The following is an 18,219-nucleotide window of genomic DNA, read 5'->3' as shown; positions in this document are numbered from 1 at the left end:
ATGCGTAAGGTCACTTTCCTGGAACTCTGAGTTGCTTTCCCCTACCCTGAAGGGCAGGAATAGCAAGATGAGAGCTGCCCTGATATCTGAGAAGGAAGTGGCGATAGCGCTGTGGAAGCTTGTTACGCCTGACTGCTACCGGTCAGTCAGGAATCAATTTGGAGTGCGCAAATCTACTGTGGGGACTGCTGTGATTCAAGTAGCCAATGCAATCACTGACATGTTGCTATCAAGGGTAGTGACTCTGGGAAATGTGCAGATCATAGTGGATGGCTTTGCTGCAATGGGTTTCCCTAGCTGTGGTGGGGCGATAGACGGAACGTATATTCCTATTTTGGCACCGGATGACCTTGCAAACCAGTACATAAACTGTAAGGGGTACTTCTCAATGGTGTTGCAAGTACTGGTGGATCACAAGGGACATTTCACCAACATCAACGTGTGATGGCTGGGAAAGGTGCATGACATCTTTAGAAACTCTGGGCTGTTTGAGCAGCTTCAAGAAGGGACTTACTTCCCAGACCAGAAAATTACTGTTGGGATGTTGAAATGCCAATAGTTATCCTTGGAGACCTGGCCTACCCCTTGCTCTCATGGCTTATGAAGCCATACACCGGCAGCCTGGACAGTAGTAAGGAGTAGTTCAACTATAGGCTGAGCAAGTGCAGAATGATGGTAAAATGTGCCTTTGGACGTTTAAAAGCTCGCTAGTGCTGTTTGCTGACTAGGTTAGACCTCAGTGCAACCAATATTCCCATTGTTATTACTGCTTGCTGTGTGCTCCATAATATCTGTGAGAGTAAGGGGGGAGACGTTTATGGCAGGGTGGGAGGCAAATCGCCTGGCTGCCAATTTTGAACAGCCAGACACCAGGGCGATTAGAAGAGCACAGGTAGGCGTGCTGCGCATTAGAGAGGCTTTGAAAACCAGTTTCATGACTGTCCAGGCTACGGTGTGAAAGTTGCATGTGTTTCTCCTTGATGCAAACCCGCCCCCTTTGTTGATTTTAATTCCCTGTAAGTCAACAACCCTCCCACCTTTGATCACAGCTGGCAAAGGAAATAAAGTCACTATTGTTTTGAAACCATGCATTCTTTCTTTATTAATTAAAAAAAAGAGGGCAAATAACTGATAAGGTAGCCCAGGTGGGGTAGGGTCAGGTGGGGGGAAGGACAAGGGCACATTGCTTCTTGTAGCCACACTACAAATCAAAACTGTTTGAATGACAGCCTTCTGTTGCTTGGGACATCCTCTGGAGTGGAGTGGCTGGGTGCCCAGAGCGTTGCCCCCCCCCAGCATTCTTGGACGTCTGGCTGAGGAGGATATGGAACTTGGGGAGGAGGGCAGGCTGTTGTACAGTGGATGCAGAGGTGGTCTGTGCTCTTGTTGGTTTTCCTGCAGCTCCACCAGACGCCTGAGCACGTCCGTTTGCTCCCCCATTAGCTCAGCATCACCTCCTGCCTCTGCTCTTCACACTCACTTAATGATTTCCTGGACTCTGCTACTGAATGCCTCCATGCATTCAGCTGTGCCCTATCAGTGCGGGAGGACTGCATGAGCTCGGAAAACATGTCATCGCGAGTGCGTTTTTTTCGCCTTCTAATCTGGGATAACCTCAGGGATGGAGATGATAGGGGGAGAATAGAAACATTTGCACCTGCAGGGGGATAAAAAGGGAGAGTAAAATTTAAGATGATACATTTCTGAGAACAAAAGGGAGACTCTTTCACAGTGAATTAAGCAATTCACAGAAGACAGCACATGTGCTTTAGGTACAAACGGCATTTTGCCTTTTATATTGAGCGCCTGCCAGTATGGTGACACATCGCACACAGCTGGGCAACAGAATTCAGTTTCCAGGCAGCCATGGTAAGCCAAAGGGTACATGGGTTTGGCTTCTAACGCCTTCATAACATGTGGGAATGTTTTCAAACTGCAATGTCCTCCTTTCCCGGCAAGCAATGCCGGTTGGGTTTGCCATTTAAAAGGAGGGGCTGCGGTTTTCGGGTGGATGTGCAGCACACATCTCCCCCCACCCCTCTGCATGGCTATTTGGGATGATCCCTTCACCCCTCCCCCTGCCGCGCGGCTATGGGATGATCCCTTTTAGCCAAGCGCAAACAGTCCAGCATGAACGGGGTCCTTTTATTGTTCCCTTACAAAAATTTCCCTATTTCAACCAGGTGACCATGAATGATAACACTCTCCTGAGGCTAACACAGAAAGATAAAGACCAAATGTTGCTTGAATGCGACCAAAACCCAGGACCAGTTGCTGCCATGCTTTGTGCGGCAATGATTCCAGACTACTTGCTACTGGCTTGGCGTGGTAAAGTGTCCTACCGTGGAGGACGAAATAAGGCAGCCCTCCCCAGAAACCTTCTGCAAAGGCTTTCAGAGTACCTCCAGGAGAGCTTCATGGAGATGTCCCTGGAGGATTTCTGCTCCATCCCCAAACATGTTAACAGACTTTTCCAGTAGCTGTACTGGCCGTGAATGCATCCCAAGTCTTCAGGGCAAATCAAACATTAAACACTATTGCTTTTAAATCCTGTACTGTAGTTACAAATGTGCACTCACCAGAGGCCTTCTCCACCTTCAGGGTCGGGGATCTCGTCTTGGGAGGGTATTGGCTCCAGGGTGATGAAAAGGTCCTGGCTGCTGGGGAGAATGGATTCACCGCTTGACGGCTGCGCATTCTCCTCCTCCTCCTCTTCCTGATCCACAAAATCCTCCTCCGTGTTGCGTGAGACTCCCCCGTTGCAGGTGTCCTCCTGACAGTGGTGGGGTAGTGGTAGGGTCCCCCCCTAGAATGCCATGCAGCTGACCATAGAAGCGGCATGTATAGGGCTCTGACCCAGAGCGACCGTTTGCCTCCTTTGTCTTTTGGTAGGCTTGCCTGAGCTCCTTGACCTTCACGTGGCACTGCTGTGTGTCCCTGTTGTAGCCTCTGTCCATCATGCCCTGTGCAATTTTGGCATATAAGCATTTCTTCTTTTTGATCGGAGTTCAGCCTACACAGATTCTTCTCCCCATACAGCAATCAGATCCAGTGTCTCCCGCTTGCTCCATGCTGGAGCTCGTTTGCGATTGTGGGGGGACTGCATGGTCACCTGTGCTGCTGAGCTCGCCAAGCTGACCAAACAGAAAATGAAATTCAAAAGTTCCCGGGGCTTTTCCTGTGTACCTGGCTAGTGCATCGGAGTTGAAAGTGCTGTCCAGAGCGGTCACATTGGAGCACTCTGGGATAGTTCCCGGAAGCCAATAATGTCGATTTGCATCTGCACTACCCCAAATTCAACCCAGCAAGGTCGATTTTAGTGCTACTCCCCTCGCCAGGGAGGAGTACAGAAGTCAATTTAAGAGCCCTTTAGGTTGACGGAATGGGGTTGCTTGTGTAGATGCATTCATTATAAAATTGACCTAACGCGGCTAAATTCAACTTAACACTGTAGTGTAGACCAGGGCATAGAAAAGGCGAGTTAAGGTTGAACAGGATCTCCTTGTTATGTACAACAAAAAGCCTTGTATCTCTACTTTAATCAGTCTGTTTACTTAGTTCTGTATCTGGGATTGCAAGTTGCTAAGAAAAAACGACAACATACTTTTACAAGTGAACAGCTTTTAAATGTACATGTGATGTGTCTAACAATACATAGTAGGAGTTGTAATCTATTGTCCTTTTTTGTGAGAAGTGTGAAATTGCTGTGTGATTAGTACAGAGAAATTGCTAAGGGCAAGAGTTACCACCATATTAATTTTTTTTATTTACTCAGGTTTGAAATTTAGTGATCAAATGCTGCCAAGCGAAGACTGCTTACATTAAGAACAAATGAGTTTTTGGTGCGATCTACACTGGCCAGGGAACACGATTAGAGTGAGCTTGAGCAGAGCACTTCATAATGAGAATTAACAAATAGATTAACATAAAGTTTAATGTTACTTCATGGGTAACATAGGCATGCATCTGCACTGCACTGTGTGTCCTGGATTCCTTGGAGTTAAATGAACTAAAACTACAGATGCCTCAAACATCACAGATCCATGCCAGACAATTTCAGTGCCCTAATGAATAGTTAACAAAGCTCTCTGGGAAAGACACTCTTTATTCCCTGTACACAACCACGCTGTTGGCACTCAACAATATAGAGAACAACCTGTTTTGTTAAAACAGGAAACACTACATTCAAGATATCATCGCAAGTATGTTGGAGTTATGAATTCAGTCACTGTTTAGCTTATTTAGCAGAATTTTGTGAAAATGACATGAGAAATGTTTTTAAATTGGAATTTAAAAAGTCTGATCCATACGAACATTGTCCTAAATAACTAAATGAATCAGAAATAACAACATTTTAATTTGAACAGCTGCTCTCAGATTCGGTCATTGAAATGGGAAACAAGATCTCACATCCTTCATGGAGTATTCATGACAATCTTTTAGCAAAGACAACTTGTCTTTAACAACTTCTACAGTAACTAAAATCTAAGCACTATGGCTGCCTATAACAAATGATATAACACAGCTCTTTGTCACGCTCAGAGACACATTCTAGTGTCCTTTGTTTCCCTTTGGTTTTGAGATATCAGTCTGAAGTTAGTGTGTATGAAAGTGAGCTTTGTACTTTAACCTAGTTTTGGGCTGCCAAGATTGGAAAGCACAACTGGCAAATTACTACCACATCCAGTCGATTCTTTATAAATATACAAGCCATTGTGGTCTGAGGTTGTACCAGGAGTATCCCTGTGACTAGATGAGAGCACATGTGAAAGAATCCATTAGCCATGTTTAAAGTTCCTAGGTATGTTACCCTCGGATTACCTTTATTTAAGTAGATCCATCTCTCTAGACACCTATAAACAAACTAACAGTCATAATGAGTACACAAGTCCTTCAAGGCCCAGTGAGCTGGTGTGGAGGGTTGATGAGAGGATTAGCGAATGACACTGTAGCCCAGATTTCTAGAGCAGTCGTTCTCAACCGGGGCATGCGTACCCCTGGGGATACACAATGGTCTTGCATGGGGTGCATCAACTCATCTAGATATTTGCCTAGTTTTACAACAGGCTACATAAAAAGCACTAGCGAAATCAGTACAAACTAAAATTTCATACAGACAACGACTTGTTTATATGGCTCTATATACTATACACTGAAATGTAAGTACAATATTTATATTCCAATTGATTTATAATGATATGGTAAAAATGAGAAAGTGAGCAATTTTTTTGGTAGTAGTGTGCTGTGATACTTTTGTTTTTTTGTCTGATTTTGTAAGCAAGTTGTTCTTAAGTGAGGTGAAACTTGGGGTATGCAAGACAAATCAGACTCCTGAAAGGGGTACAATAGGCTGGAAAGGTTGAGGGCCACTGTTCTAGGGACTGCAACCTGATCTCCCTTTTCAGGAAAGCAATTTTCTCTTAAAAATAACTTCTGGTGCAAAGGTTAGTGTCCATCACAGACCTGGTTGAGCTCTCCCTGATGGATATTTACGAGGCTGCTCTGGCTGTATCCAAACACTGAATCTATGTGCTTCCACGATCCCCCTAGAGCTCAGAAGGCTTCAGCCACAGCCTGTGGCCTCTCAGGCACATGCCTATCTGATACCACTTCCAAGGAATGGCACCCCACAGTCCAACTGCCCTAAGCCTCCGAAGACACCCCACTCACTCAAGAACACCCTCTCCAGAGCTTGACCTGGGTATTCTGGTTTAGTTTTAACACTTCTTCAGGGATGCGTAGTTAAAGCAAGAACACAGAGATTCTGCAAAAAGAATTCTAAACCAATCACACTTTACTCATAGAAAAGCCACGGAACTATACATGGAAAGACAACAAAACCTGCACGCAAATCCCTGCCTCAGTTTCCTCACCATTCCAACAGTCCTTTGGGATTTGGTCAGTGTCTGTTCAGAGACTGCAAGATTCTGCCCTGCCACACCCATTCCTCCTGTTTAATCCCGTCTTCTTGTTCTGGTCATTGAGACCTTGTCCTTTTATAGTTTCTAATCCCCTCTGGCAAGTGATATGCCTGGTCAGCCTCAGTTCCCCCATCAGGTGATCTGTTGCTTTGTTACCAGCCCACTTGGAAGACCTGGTTTCTGTTACCCGAAATTGGGCCAGTGCCCAAATTCGGGTAACAGTTTCCTTTGGCAATGGCCAGCTCTTCTGCCCAGATCCAGGGGTGCCATTTAGGGAGGTCTGGGGGGTGGCGTGGAAGGAGGGGAACTGCCTCCCCCCCAAATTTTCCGTATATGGGTGAAGTTTGCAGCAGGAGGGAAGATGCAGCCATGCTCTACTGCCATCTGCATCCGCTGCGCTGCCCCACCCCTGCCATGGAGCGCTGCTTGGGACTGAGAGCCTGATCTGCTGGGCAAGGGCTGATGTCAGGGTGTCCCCCTCCCACCGCCCTTTGTGTCTCTGGGTGGGCAGAGCATGCCTCTTGCCCCAGCCCCTGGAGTAGGGTTGCTACGCATCTGGTTTTCAGCTGGAACACCTTGTCAAAAAGGGACCTTGGCGGCTCCAGTCAGCAGTGCAGACTTTTAGTGACCCGGTCAGGTCAGCGGTGCAGCAGGGCTAAGCAGGCTCCCTGCCTGCCCTGGCTCCGCGCAGCTCCCTGGAAGCAGCCGGCATGTCTAGCTCTTAGGTTCAGGGGCGGCCTGAAAGCCGGCTCTGCAGATCCCATTGGCTGGGCCAATGGGAGCTCTGGGGGTGACGCCTGCAGGCATGAGCAATGCACAGATCCCCCTGGCCCGTCAGCCTAGGAGCTGTACATGACAGCCACTTCCGGGAGCCCATAAGCTCTGACCGGCCAGAGCCTGCACCCCCAACCCACTGTCCCAGCACTGAGCCCCCTCACGCACCCTGAACCCCTCATTTCTGACCCCACCCACAGAGCCCGCACCCTGAGCCGGAGCCCTCACTCCCCCACACACTCCCAGCCCCAGCCCTGAACCCCCTCCTACATCCCAAACCCCTCATCCTCAGCCCCACCCCAGAGCCTGCACCCCCAGCCAGAGCCCTCACCCCCTCCCACACCCCAACTCCCTGCTCTAGCCCGGTGAAGATGAGCAAGTGAGTGAGGGTTGGGGAGAGTGAGCGACAGAGGGAGGGGGGATGGAGGGACCGGGGGTGAGGCAAGGGTGTTTGGTTTTCTGCAATCAGAAAGTTGGCATCCCTACCTCAGAGCTGTCCCCACAGAGAGACTGAGTGCATGGCTGGTCCCTCAGTAGGAGCACCCCCTCGGACACAGCCCCTCCCTGCATCCTGAGCTACGCCCCTCCCAAGTCCGGGCCCACAGCACCTAGCTACCCCCTGCCTGGACACTGAGCTACAACCCTCCCCGCACACAGCCCCTCCCTGCAGCCTGAGCTACGTGCCCTGCCTGCACCCTGAGTGGTTTCAAACTTTTTGAGCTGAACACCCCCTTTGCATTATAATTTTTGTTTGTGCCCCTCCCCCCACATCTGCAAAAAAACTAGTTTTCAGGTGCCTAAGTAGCCCCTGGAATCACGGTTAAAGATGCCTCCCCCAAATTTGAAATGGCACCCCTGCCCATATCCACAGAGGAACTTAGGTGTTGCAACACTGAGCATCACAACACCTAACTTTAAGCCCTGGTCTACACTAGGACTTTAGGTCGAATTTAGCAGCGTTAAATCGATGTAAATCTGCACCCGTCCACACAATGAAGCCCTTTATTTCGACTTAAAGGGCTCTTAAAATCGATTTCCTTACTCCACCCTTGACAAGTGGATTAGCTCTTAAATCGACGTTGCCGGCTCGAATTTGGGGTACTGTGGACACAATTCGATGGTATTGGCCTCCGGGAGCTATCCCAGAGTGCTCCATTATGACTGCTCTGGACAGCACTCTCAACTCAGATGCACTGGCCAGGTAGACAGGAAAAGAACCGTGAACTTTTGAATCTCATTTCCTGTTTGGCCAGCGTGGCAAGCTGCAGGTGACCATGCAGAGCTCATCAGCACAGGTGACCATGATGGAGTCCCAGAATCGCAAAAGAGCTCCAGCATGGACCGAACGGGAGGTACGGGATCTGATCGCTGTTTGGGGAGAGGAATCCGTGCTATCAGAACTCCGTTCCAGTTTTCAAAATGCCAAAACCTTTGTCAAAATCTCCCAGGGCATGAAGGACAGAGGCCATAACAGGGACCCGAAGCAGTGCCGCGTGAAACTGAAGGAGCTGAGGCAAGCCTACCAGAAAACCAGAGAGGCGAACAGCCGCTCTGGGTCAGAGCCCCAAACATGCCGCTTCTATGATGAGCTGCATGCCATTTTAGGGGGTTCAGCCACCACTACCCCAGCCGTGTTGTTTGACTCCTTCAATGGAGATGGAGGCAATACGGAAGCAGGTTTTGGGGACGAAGAAGATGATGATGATGATGAGGTTGTAGATAGCTCACAGCAAGCAAGCGGAGAAACCGGTTTTCCCGACAGCCAGGAACTGTTTCTCACCGTAGACCTGGAGCCAGTACCCCCCGAACCCACCCAAGGCTGCCTCCTGGACCCAGCAGGCGGAGAAGGGACCTCTGGTGAGTGTACCTTTTAAAATACTATACATGGTTTAAAAGCAAGCATGTGAAAGGATTACTTTGCCCTGGCATTTGCGGTTCTCCTAGATGTAGTCCTAAAGCCTTTGCAAAAGGTTTCTGGGGAGGGCAGCCTTATTGCGTCCTTCATGGTAGGACACTTTACCACTCCAGGCCAGTAACACGTATTCGGGAATCATTGTAGAACAAAGCATTGCAGTGTATGTTTGCTGACATTCAAACAACATCCTTTCTTTATCTCTCTGTGTTATCCTCAGGAGAGTGAGATATAATTCATGGTCACCTGGTTGAAATAGAGTGCTTTTCTTCAGGGGACACTCAGAGGAGCCCATTCCTGCTGGGCTTTTTGCCTGTGGCTAAACAGAAATGTTCCCCGCTGTTAGCCACAGGGAGGGGGGAAGGTTGAGGGGGTAGTCACGCGGTGGGAGGAGGCAAAATGCGACCTTGTAACAAAAGCACATGTGCTATGTATGTAATGTTAACAGCAAGGTTTACCCTGAAAGAGTGTAGCCACTGTTTTATAAAATGTGTCTTTTTAAATACCGCTGTCCCTTTTTTTTCTCCACCAGCTGCATGTGTTTCAATGATCACAGGATCTTCTCCTTCCCAGAGGCTAGTGAAGCTTAGAAAGAAAAAAAAACGCACTCGCGATGAAATGTTCTCCAAGCTCATGCTGTCCTCCCACACTGACAGAGCACAGACGAATGCGTGGAGGCAAATAATGTCAGAGTGCAGGAAAGCACAAAATGACCGGGAGGAGAGGTGGCAGGCTGAAGAGAGTTAGTGGCGGGCTGAAGAGAGTTAGTGGCGGGCTGAAGAGAGGGCTGAAGCTCAAATGTGGCGGCAGCGTGATGAGAGGAGGCAGGATTCAATGCTGAGGCTGCTGGAGGACCAAACCAGTATGCTCCAGTGTATGGTTGAGCTGCAGCAAAGGCAGCTGGAGCACAGACTGCCACTGCAGCCCCTCTGTAACCAGCCGCCCTCCTCCCCAAGTTCCATAGCCTCCACACCCAGACGCCCAAGAACGCGGTGGGGGGGCCTCCGGCCAACCAGCCACTCCACCACAGAGGATTGCCCAAAAAAAAGAAGGCTGTCATTCAATAAATATTAAAGTTGTAAACTTTTAAAGTGCTGTGCTTAAAGTGCTGTGTGGCATTTTCCTTCCCTCCTCCACCACCCCTCCTGGGCTACCTTGGTAGTCATCCCCCTATTTGTGTGATGAATTAATAAAGAATGCATGAATGTGAAGCAACAATGACTTTATTGCCTCTGCAAGCGAAGATTGAAGGGAGGCGGGGCGGGTGGTTAGCTTACAGGGAAGTAGAGTGAACCAAGGGGCGGGGGGTTTCATCAAGGAGAAACAAACAGAACTTTCACACCGTAGCCTGGCCAGTCATGAAACTGGTTTTCAAAGCTTCTCTGATGCGTACCGCGCCCTCCTGTGCTCTTCTAACCGCCCTGGTGTCTGGCTGCGCGTAACCAGCAGCCAGGCGATTTGCCTCAACCTCCCACCCCACCATAAACGTCTCCCCCTTACTCTCACAGATATTGTGGAGCACACAGCAAGCAGTAATAACAGTGGAAATATTGGTTTCGCTGAGGTCTAAGCGAGTCAGTAAACTGCGCCAGCGCGCCTTTAAACGTCCAAATGCACATTCTACCACCATTCTGCACTTGCTCAACCTGTAGTTGAACAGCTCCTGACTACTGTCCAGGCTGCCTGTGTACGGCTTCATGAGCCATGGCATTAAGGGGTAGGCTGGGTGCCCAAGGATACATATAGGCATTTCAACATCCCCAACAGTTATTTTCTGGTCTGGGAATAAAGTCCCTTCCTGCAGCTTTTGAAATAGACTAGAGTTCCTGAAGATGCGAGCATCATGCACCTTTCCCGGCCATCCCACGTTGATGTTGGTGAAACGTCCTTTGTGATCCACCAGAGCTTGCAGCACTATCGAAAAGTACCCCTTGAAGTTTATGCACTCGGCGGCTTGGTGCTCCGGTGCCAAGATAGGGATATGGGTTTCGTCTATAGCCCCACCACAGTTAGGGAATCCCATTGCAGCAAAGCCATCCACTATGACCTGCACATTTCCCAGGGTCACTACCCTTGATATCAGCAGATCTTTGATTGCGTGGGCTACTTGCATCACAGCAGCCCCCACAATAGATTTGCCCACTCCAAATTGATTCCCAACTGACCGGTAGCTGTCTGGCGTTGCAAGCTTCCACAGAGCTATCACCACTCGCTTCTCAACTGTGAGGGCTGCTCTCATCGTGGTATTCATGCGCCTCAGGGCAGGGGAAAGCAAGTCACAAAGTTCCATGAAAGTGCCCTTATGCATGCGAAAGTTTCGCAGCCACTGGGAATCGTCCCAGACCTGCAACACTATGTGGTCCCACCAGTCTGTGCTTGTTTCCCGAGCCCAGAATCGGCGTTCCACAGCATGAACCTGCCCCATTAGCACCATGATGCATGCATTTGCAGGGCCCATGCTTTCAGAGAAATCTGTGTCCATGTCCTGATCACTCACGTGACCGCGCTGACGTCGCCTTCTCGCCCGGTATCGCTTTGTCAGGTTCTGGTGCTGCATATACTGCTGGATAATGCGTGTGGTGTTTAATGTGCTCCTAATTGCCAAAGTGAGCTGAGCGGCCTCCATGCTTGCCTTGGTATGGCGTCCGCACAGAAAAAAGGCGCGGAACGATTGTCTGCCGTTGCTCTGATGGAGGGAGGGGCGACTGACGACACGGCTTACAGGGTTGGCTTCAGGGAGCTAAAATCAACAAAGGGGGTGCCTGTACATCAAGGAGTATTTCAGGCAGGACTTCACGGAGGGTTCCAATAAGAAATGGTGCACCTAAGTTATCGTTCTTATTGGAACAAGGAGGTTAGCCTGGCCTCTGATTGATACATGGCTAGATTTACTTCGCTGCACCTTCTCTGTGAGTGACTGCAGTGTGACCTAGAGGAATGAGTCCCCTAGACAGGGGAGGAGGCAAATGAGTACAAAACAAATCTGGTCTATTTCTTGTTTTGATCCACTCCATCTATCTTTTACATCTTTGGCTGGCAGCAGACGGTGCAGAAGGACTGCATGCCATCCACATCTCATGGCTGCTCGGCAGAAGATGGTACAATACGACTACTAGCAATCCTCATCTCTTGCCTGCCTGGCAGAAGATGGTACAGTACGACTGCTAGCAGTCCGTATCACCTGCCCGCTCACCATAAGACGGTTCAATAGGACTGACTGCAGGACTAAAGAGAATGACCTGGTCAAGTCACTCCAAATTTAGTCCCTGCGCCCATGTCTGCCCAGGCGCTCCCAGCCGACGTGGCCAGGAGCACCTCGGACACGACGAGGACGACTACCAGTCGAATTGCACCGTCTGCTGCCAGAAGGCAATGGGTTGCTGCTACTGTGCAGCAAAGCCGTACCGCGTCTGCCAGCACCCAGGAGACATAGGGTGACGGTTACCTGAGCGGGCTCCATGCTTGCCGTGGTATGGCGTCTGCACAGGTAACTCAGGAAAAAAGGCACGAAATGATTGTCTGCCCTTGCTTTCACGAAGGGAGGGAGGGAACGGGGGCCTGACGATACGTACCCAGAACCACCCGCGACAATGTTTTAGCCCCATCAGAGTGCTCCATTGTGACTGCTCTGGACAGCACTCTCAGATGCCCGATTGTTTGCCGTTGCTCTGACGCCGGGAGGGGCGACTGAGGACACGGCTTACAGGGTTGGCTTCAGGGAGCTAAAATCAACAAAGGGGGTGGCTTTACATCAAGGAGTATTTCGGGCAGGACTTCACGGAGGGTTCCAATAAGAAATGGTGCACCTAAGTTATTGTCCTTATTGGAACAAGAAGGTTAGCCTGGCCTCTGATTGATACATGGCTAGATTTACCTCGCTGCACCTTCTCTGTGAGTGACTGCAGTGTGATCTAGAAGAATGAGTCCCCTAGACAGGGGAGGGGGGGAAGCAAATGAGTACAAAACAAATCTGGTCTATTTCTTGTTTTGATTCACTCCATCTATCTTTTACATCTTTGGCTGGCAGCAGACGGTGCAGAAGGACTGCATGCCATCCACATCTCATGGCTGCCTGGCAGAAGATGGTACAGTACGACTGCTAGCAGTCCGTATCGCCTGCCCGCTCACCATAAGACGGTTCAATAGGACTGACTGCAGGACTAAAGAGAATGACCTGGTCAAGTCACTCCAAATTTAGTCCCTGCGCCCATGTCTGCCCAGGCGCTCCCAGCCGACGTGGCCAGGAGCACCTCGGACATGACGAGGACGACTACCAGTCGTATTGCACCGTCTGCTGCCAGAAGGCAATGGGTTGCTGCTACTGTGCAGCAAAGCCGTACCGCGTCTGCCAGCACCCAGGAGACATAGGGTGACGGTTACCTGAGCGGGCTCCATGATTGCAGTGGTATGGCGTCTGCACAGGTAACTCAGGAAAAAAGGCGCGAAATGATTGTCTGCCCTTGCTTTCACGGAGGGAGGGAGGGAACGGGGGCCTGACGATATGTACCCAGAACCACCCGCGACAATGTTTTAGCCCCATCAGGCATTGGGATCTCACACCAGAATTCCAATGGGCAGCGGAGACTGCGGGAACTGTGGGATAGCTACCCACAGTGCAACGCTCCGGAAGTCGACTCTAGCCTCGGTACTGTGGAAGCGCTCCGCCGAGTTAATGCACTTAATGCACTTAGAGCATTTTCTGTGGGGACACACACACTCGAATATATAAAACCGATTTCTAAAAATCCGACTTCTATAAATTCGACCTTATTCCGTAGTGTAGACATACCCTTAGGCACTTAGCCTTGGTCTACACTAGGAGTTGAGGTTGAATTTAGCAGCATTAAATTGATTTAACCCTGCACCCGTTCACACGACGAAGCCCTTTTTTTGACTTAAAGGGCTCTTAAAATCGATTTCCTTCCTCCACCCCCGACAAGGGGATTAGCACTGAAATCAGCCTTGCTGAGTCAAATTTGGGGTACTGTGGACACAATTAGACAGTACTGACCTCCAGGAGCTATCCCAGAGTGTTCCATTGTGACCGCTCTGGACAGCAATCTCAACTCAGATGCACTGGCCAGGTAGACAGGAAAAGGCCCGCGAACTTTTGAATTTCAATTTCCTGTTTGGCCAGCGTGGCAAGCTGCAGGTGACCATGCAGAGCTCATCAGCAGAGGTGATCATGGAGTCCCAGAATCGCAAAAGAGCTCCAGCATGGACAGAACGGGAGGTACGGAATCTGATCACTGTATGGGGAGAGGAATCCGTGCTATCAGAACTACGTTCCAGTTTTCGAAATGCCAAAAACTTTGTCAAAATCTCCCAGGGCATGAAGGACAGAGGCCATAACAGGGACTCAAAGCAGTGCCACATGAAACTTAAGGAGCTAAGGCAAGCCTACCAGAAAACCAGAGAGGCGAATAGCCGCTCCTGGTCAGAGCCCAAAACATGCTGCTTCTATGATGAGCTGCATGCCATTTTAGGGGGTTCAGCCACCACTACCCCAGCCGTGTTGTTTGACTCCTTCAATGGAGATGGAGGCAACACGGAAGCAAGTTTTGGGGATGAGGAAGATGATGATGATGATGATGATGAGGTTGTAGATAGCTCACATTAAGCAAGCGGAGAAACCGGTTTTCCAAACAGCTAGAGCCAGTACCCCCCGAACCCACCCAAGGCTGCCTCCTGGACCCACTTGGAGGAGAAGGGACCTCTGGTGAGTGTACCTTTTAAAATACTATAAATGGTTTAAAAGCAAGCATGTTTAACGATTAATTTGCCCTGGCATTTGCAGCTCTCCTGGATGTACTCCCAAAGCCCTTGTAAAAGGTTTGTGGGGAGGGCAGCCTTATTCCGTCCACCATGGTAGGACACTTTACCACTCCAGGCCAGTAGCACATACTCAGGATACATTGTAGAACAAAGCATTGCAGTGTATGTTTGCTGGCATTCAAACAACATCCGTTCTTTATCTCTCTGTATTATCCTCAGGAGAGTGATATCATTCATGGTCACCTGGTTGAAATAGGGTGCTTTTCTTCAGGGGACATTCAGAGGTGTCCGTTCCTGCTGGGCTGTTTGCCTGTGGCTGAACAGAAATGTTCCCCGCTGTTAGCCATCAGGATGAGGGAGGGATGAGGGGCTAGCCACGTGGTGGGGGGAGGCAAAATGCAATCTTGGAACAAAAACACATGTGCTATGTATGTAATGTTAACAGCAAGGTTTACTGTGAAAGAGTGTACCCATTGTTCTATAACATGTGTCTTTTTAAATACCAGTGTCCCTTTTTTTTTTCCACCAGCTGCATGTGTTTCAAGGATCACAGGATCTTCTCCTTCCCAGAGGCTAGCGAAGATTAGAAGGTGAAAATAATGCATTCGCGATGAAATGTTCTCTGAGCTCATGCTGTCCTCCCACACTGACAGAGCACAGACGAATGCGTGGAGGCAGACAATGTCAGAGTGCAGGAAAGCACAAAATGACCGGGAGGAGAGGGCTGAAGAGAGTAAGTGGCGGGCTGAAGAGAGTAAGTGGCGGGCTGAAGAGAGGGCTGAAGCTGAAAGGTGGCGGCAGCGTGATGAGAGGAGGCAGGATTCAATGCTGAGGCTGCTGGAGGATCAAACTAATATGCTCCAGCATATGGTTGAGCTGCAGGAGAGGCAGCAGGAGCACAGACGGCCACTACAGTCTCTGTGTAACCAACCACCCTCCTTCCCAAGTTCCATAGCCTCCTCATCCAGGCCCAAGAATGCGGTGGGGGGGCCTCCGGCCACCCAGCCACTCCACCCCAGAGGATTGCCCAAGCAACAGAAGGCTGGCATTCAATAAGTTTTAAAGTTGTAAACTTTTAAAGTACTGTGTGGCCTTGTCCTTCCGTTCTCCACCACCCCTCCTGGTGCTTCTCTCTTCCACCACACCTCCTGGGCTACCTTGGTAGTTATCCCCCTATTTGTGTGATGAATTAATAAAGAATACATGAATGTGAAGCAACAATGACTTTATTGCCTCTGCAAGCGGTGATCGAAGGGAGGAGGGGCGGGTGGTTAGCTTACAGGGAAGTAGAGTGAACCAAGGGGCGGGGGGTTTCATCAAGGAGAAACAAAGAGAACTTTCACACTGTAGCCTGGCCAGTCATGAAACTGGTTTTCAAAGCTTCTCTGATGCGTACCGCGCCCTCCTGTGCTCTTCTAACCGGCCTGGTGTCTGGCTGCGCGTAACCAGCAGCCACGCGATTTGCCTCAACATCCCACCCCGCCATAACCGTCTCCCCCTTACTCTCACAGATATTGTGGAGTGCACAGCAAGCAGTAATAACAGTGGGAATATTGGTTTCGCTGAGGTCTAACCGACTCAATAAACTGCACCAGCGCGCTTCTAAACATCCAAAGGCACATTCTACCACCGTTCTGCACTTGCTCAGCCTGAAGTTGAACAGCTCCTGACTACTGTCCAGGCTGCCTGTGTACGGCTTCATGAACCATGGCATTAATGGGTAGGCTGGGTCCCCATGGACAACTATAGGCATTTCAACATCCCCAACAGTTATTTTCTAGTCTGGGAATAAAGTCCCTTCCTGCAGCTTTTGAAACAAACAGACTAGAGTTCCTGAAGATGCGAGCATCATGTATCTTTCCCAGCCATCCCAGGTTGATGTTGGTGAAACGTCCTTTGTGATCCACCAGTGCTTGCAGCACTATTGAAAAATACCCCTTGCGGTTTATGTACTCGTCGTCTTGGTACTCCGGTGCCAGGATAGGGATATGGGTTCCGTCTATGGCCCCACCACAGTTAGGGAATCCCATTGCAGCAAAGCCATCCACTATGACCTGCACATTTCCCAGGGTCACTACCCTTGATATCAGCAGATCTTTGATTGCGTGGGCTACCTGCATCACAGCAGCCCCCAAAGTAGATTTGTCCACTCCAAATTGATTCCCGATTGACCGGTAACTGTCTGGTGTTGCAAGCTTCCACAGGGCTATCGCCACTCGCTTCTCAACTGTGAGGGCTGCTCTCTTCTTGGTATTCTGGCACCTCAGGGCAGGGGAAAGCAAGTCACAAAGTTTCATGAAAGTGCCCTTATGCATGTGAAAGTTTCGCAGCCACTGGGAATTGTCCCAGACCTGCAACACTATGCGGTCCCACCAGACTGTGCTTGTTTCCTGAGCCCAGAATCGGCATTGCACCACATGAGCCTGCCCCATTAGCACCATGATGCCCACATTGCCAGGGACCGTGCTTTGAGAGAAGTCTGTGTCCATGTCCTCATCACTCTCATCACCGCGCTGATGTCGCCTACTCGCCCGGTTTCGCTTTGCCAGGTTCTGATGCTGCGTATACTGCTGGATAATGTGTGTGGTGTTTAATGTGCTCCTAATTGCCAAAGTGATCTGAGCGGGCTCCATGCTTGCCGTAGTATGATGTCTGAACAGAAAAAAGGCGTGAAACGATTGTCTGCCGTTGCTCTGACGGAGGGAGGGGCGACTGACGACATGGCTTACAGGGTTGGCTTACAGGGAATTAAAATAAAAAAAGGGGGTGGCTTTGTGAGAAACAAAATGGCCCCCTCAATGATAGAACTCAAAACCGGGTTTAGCAGGCCGTTGATTTCACAGAGGGAGGGAGGAGAAAATGAATACAAAACAAATCTGGTCTATTTCTTGTTTTGATCTACTTCATCTATCTTTATACATCTTGCTGGCAGCAGACTGTGCAGTACGACCGCTAGCCATCATCATCTCCTGGGTGCTCGGCAGAAGACGGTGCAGTATGACGGCTGGCCATCATCTTCTGCTGGCTGCACATTAAAAGACAGTGCACTGCTGATAGGACTGAATTGCCATGACAGGAAACTTAAAAGGGGAAATGAATTGGCTGAATCACTCCCATGTTTGCCCAGGCGCCCCTGACCTCATCGAGGTCGGTTAAAAGAGCACCCTGGACTACGTCGACGATGGCTACCAGTCATACTGCACTGTCTGCTGCCAAAAGGCAATAAACTGCGCATAAGCAGCAATGCAGAACCACGTCTGCTAGCACCCAGGAGACATACGGTGACGGTTAGCTGAGCGGGCTTCATGCTTGCCGTGGTATGGCGTCTGCACAGGTAACTCAAGAAAAAGGCGCAAAATGATTGTCTGCCCTTGCTTTCACGGAGGGAGGGAGGGAAGGGGGACCTGACGATATGTACCCAGAACCACCCACGACAATGTTTTATCCCCATCAGGCACTGAGATTTCTACCCAGAATTCAAATGGGCGGCGGAGACTGTTGGAACTATGGGATAGCTACCCATAGTGCAACGCTCCGGAAGTTGATGGTTGCCTCGGTACTGTGGACACACTCTGCCGACTACATGCACTTAGAGCTTTTGTGTGGGGACACACACAATCGACTGTATAAAAACGCTTTCTACAAAACCGACTTCTATAAATTTGACCTAATTTCGTAGTGTAGACAGAGAGTAGTAGAGAGTAACAGGAACATCACTATGATCCACAATACCTGAGGTTAGGTGCCTAGGCTCCTTACACAATGAATGGGGAGAAATAGGCACTCTCACAAAGAGAGGTGCCTAAGGGTATGTCTCCTCTGCAAACGAAGACCTGC

The 18,219-nt window shown here is 49.6% G+C and overlaps 2 protein-coding genes across 2 annotated transcripts in view; one reads left to right on the top strand and one right to left on the bottom strand.

The window, feature by feature from the left end:
• The window catches only part of CPM (carboxypeptidase M), a 67,094-nt gene that overhangs the window by 31,760 nt on the left and 17,115 nt on the right, over positions 1-18,219 (bottom strand). The window lies entirely within an intron of this gene.
• LOC311514374 (uncharacterized protein) lies at positions 7,927-9,354 on the top strand (the record flags this gene model as incomplete). The annotated part of the gene is made up of 2 exons (XM_084616930.1): positions 7,927-8,552; positions 9,140-9,354. Exons 1-2 carry the CDS (start codon positions 7,970-7,972, stop codon positions 9,352-9,354), a joined length of 798 nt encoding a protein of 265 aa, XP_084473056.1. The 5' UTR covers positions 7,927-7,969.

The sequence above is a fragment of the Lepidochelys olivacea genome (genome assembly GCF_965140295.1).
Source record: "Lepidochelys olivacea isolate rLepOli2 genome assembly, chromosome: 1".
Classification (NCBI taxonomy): Eukaryota; Metazoa; Chordata; order Testudines; family Cheloniidae; genus Lepidochelys; species Lepidochelys olivacea.
This window is presented reverse-complemented; position numbering and strand designations above follow the sequence as displayed.